This window comes from Limulus polyphemus, unplaced genomic scaffold, assembly GCF_000517525.1.
Source record: "Limulus polyphemus unplaced genomic scaffold, Limulus_polyphemus-2.1.2 Scaffold44, whole genome shotgun sequence".
In the NCBI taxonomy this organism is placed as follows: Eukaryota; Metazoa; Arthropoda; class Merostomata; order Xiphosura; family Limulidae; genus Limulus; species Limulus polyphemus.
The window spans coordinates 1-2,085 of NW_013665654.1; the positions used below are offsets into that span (position 1 = coordinate 1).

General features: G+C 31.8%; 1 protein-coding gene across 1 annotated transcript in view; it reads left to right on the forward strand.

Moving 5' to 3' along the window:
• The first annotated feature begins 654 nt into the window (after positions 1-654).
• The window catches only part of LOC106462204 (cytochrome c oxidase subunit 6A, mitochondrial-like), a 12,544-nt gene continuing 11,113 nt past the window's right edge, over positions 655-2,085 (forward strand). The window contains exon 1 of the mRNA XM_013922106.2: positions 655-861. Coding sequence (XP_013777560.1) covers positions 762-861 — 100 coding nt within the window. The 5' untranslated portion in view covers positions 655-761. The remainder of the gene's footprint in view (positions 862-2,085) is intronic.

Below are 2,085 nucleotides of genomic sequence, written 5' to 3' on the forward strand. Positions count from 1 at the left end.
CCAACGAGACAGGACGGAAAAAGATACTTTCCGTAAAATTAAAAGACTATGTTGAATTTTAATTTTGTGTGTAAATTCTGTACATTTAATTAAGTTATTGTTAATTTTCTATTGGTTTAATGTAAATGGCTATTGTTCGGGACGAACAATACTAAGGAAGGGGCAGTGTTACGACAGCGGTAGTCACGTGACCATGGTAACACGTCATGATATTCTCGAAGGATCGGGGAACATCACGAATAATTCAGTATGTGTTAGGCGCCCTCTATTCCTGTATATAAGTGCGCTGGTTAACGTGAGACAAATCAATCGGAATTGAATTGCAGACAAAGACAGAGACGGACAATTGAGTCAAGCGCGTGAATCGTACGTTGTGAATTATAGCGTTGTTTAAGTTATAGCGTGACCGTGGAAATTAAGTGAATTTCAAAGTTGTATTGAGAAAGAATAAACTAGTTTTATTTAAGAAAGGACTTGTATCTCTAAAGTTTCTTCGGAAAGAATTTTTACGGAAAATTAATAAACGAACAGAGACGTAACAATATATTTAATACATTCTAGTTAGCATTTCGGACCTTGCCAATTTTATAAGTTTTTTATAAAATACAGAAATCGATGGTTATAATAAATAACGAAACAACCGCCCTCTATCCAGGAACTAAATTCTTCATCCGGGATATAAACCAGGAGCGTTGCGGAAGGTTAACCTTGTGAAAGTTAGCCATTATTACTATTAAATATCAAACGAACTTAAAAAGAAAATGTTGCAACTTTTTAGAATAATTGCTCGAAGAAGTGGTGTAGGACTTCGTGCATATTCTACAGATTTTGGAGGTGCACCATCAGCTGGTGAACATTCAGGTCAGTATTCGATGACGAGGAACCCACTTTGAGACTAATAATGGTTGGAGACGGCTTGAATGGGTAATGAAGAAAAACTTTAATATAAGTTTAACATAACAGTAAATGTACAACGTTTCGACAAGGTTTTGTCATCATCAGGCAGGTATTATATTAAAGTTTTCCTTCATTACCCATTCAAGCAGTCTCCAACCATTATTCAGGTCAGTAACATTTTATAAACTGGGCAGAACTACAGATGCTTCTACTACTAGTCCTACCAATAAACTTTATTATAAAGTATCTAACAAATTTGGTTTCAGGTGTTAAAAAAAATGTATGTCACAAGTTCATGTACAGAATCAGGGTTTAGTTAAAAAACATTAAATTCTTTGGGTAAAGAGGTGTGTAACCATGTTAAAACCAGTGAAAAAAAGTGTCATGCAGAAGTGCATAACAATTTTATCAGACTGCTGTGCATTTTGTAAAATCTTATGATTATATAACTAAATAATACTAGATTCCTAGCTTATATAAAACAACATACAAATAGTAAAATACAGGTTTATTGCTGATGAAAAAATTTAAAGGCATTTGAAACTCAAATTATATAAACATTTGATTTTAGTAATTAATCTTTATGGTGTACTTCTTGTGGGTAAAAGTAGTCTATCATCAACAATATCAAGATCTTTTAAGAATTTTGGTAAATTAATGATTTGTGCTAGAAACACAAGTTTATTTGATAATGTTACTCATAAAAAAATTATTACAGTTTCACAATAAATAAATTTTTTATAAGTTATGTATTTTTTACTTGACAACACATTTGTGTAAGTTGGCTAATGTCTTTGAACAAATATGAAGAGTACCTAAGGAAGGCATGTTAGCTCACAGCCACAAGTTGCAGATTTTTATTTATTCAAACGTAAATTTGCATGCACAACAAACCTTGGTTATAAATATTATAATAAAGCTTTGTTCATTAATTGTGCTTATAAATATTTTTTACTTAGTTATAAAAGTTTTTACACTGCTAAACAGGTTTATCTTCCAGGAGTTGACTCTTTCACTACAAACAAAATATATAATTTGGATTTATATATCACTATTGTTAAATTTCATGAAATCTTAGAGACAAAAAAGGAGCTTATTACCCCATCAAGGATGTCCCTTCTGCTTCCCAACTATAACCACCCCTTACTACTCATGTATTCATCCAATCTTTTCTTGATCTCAGTTAAA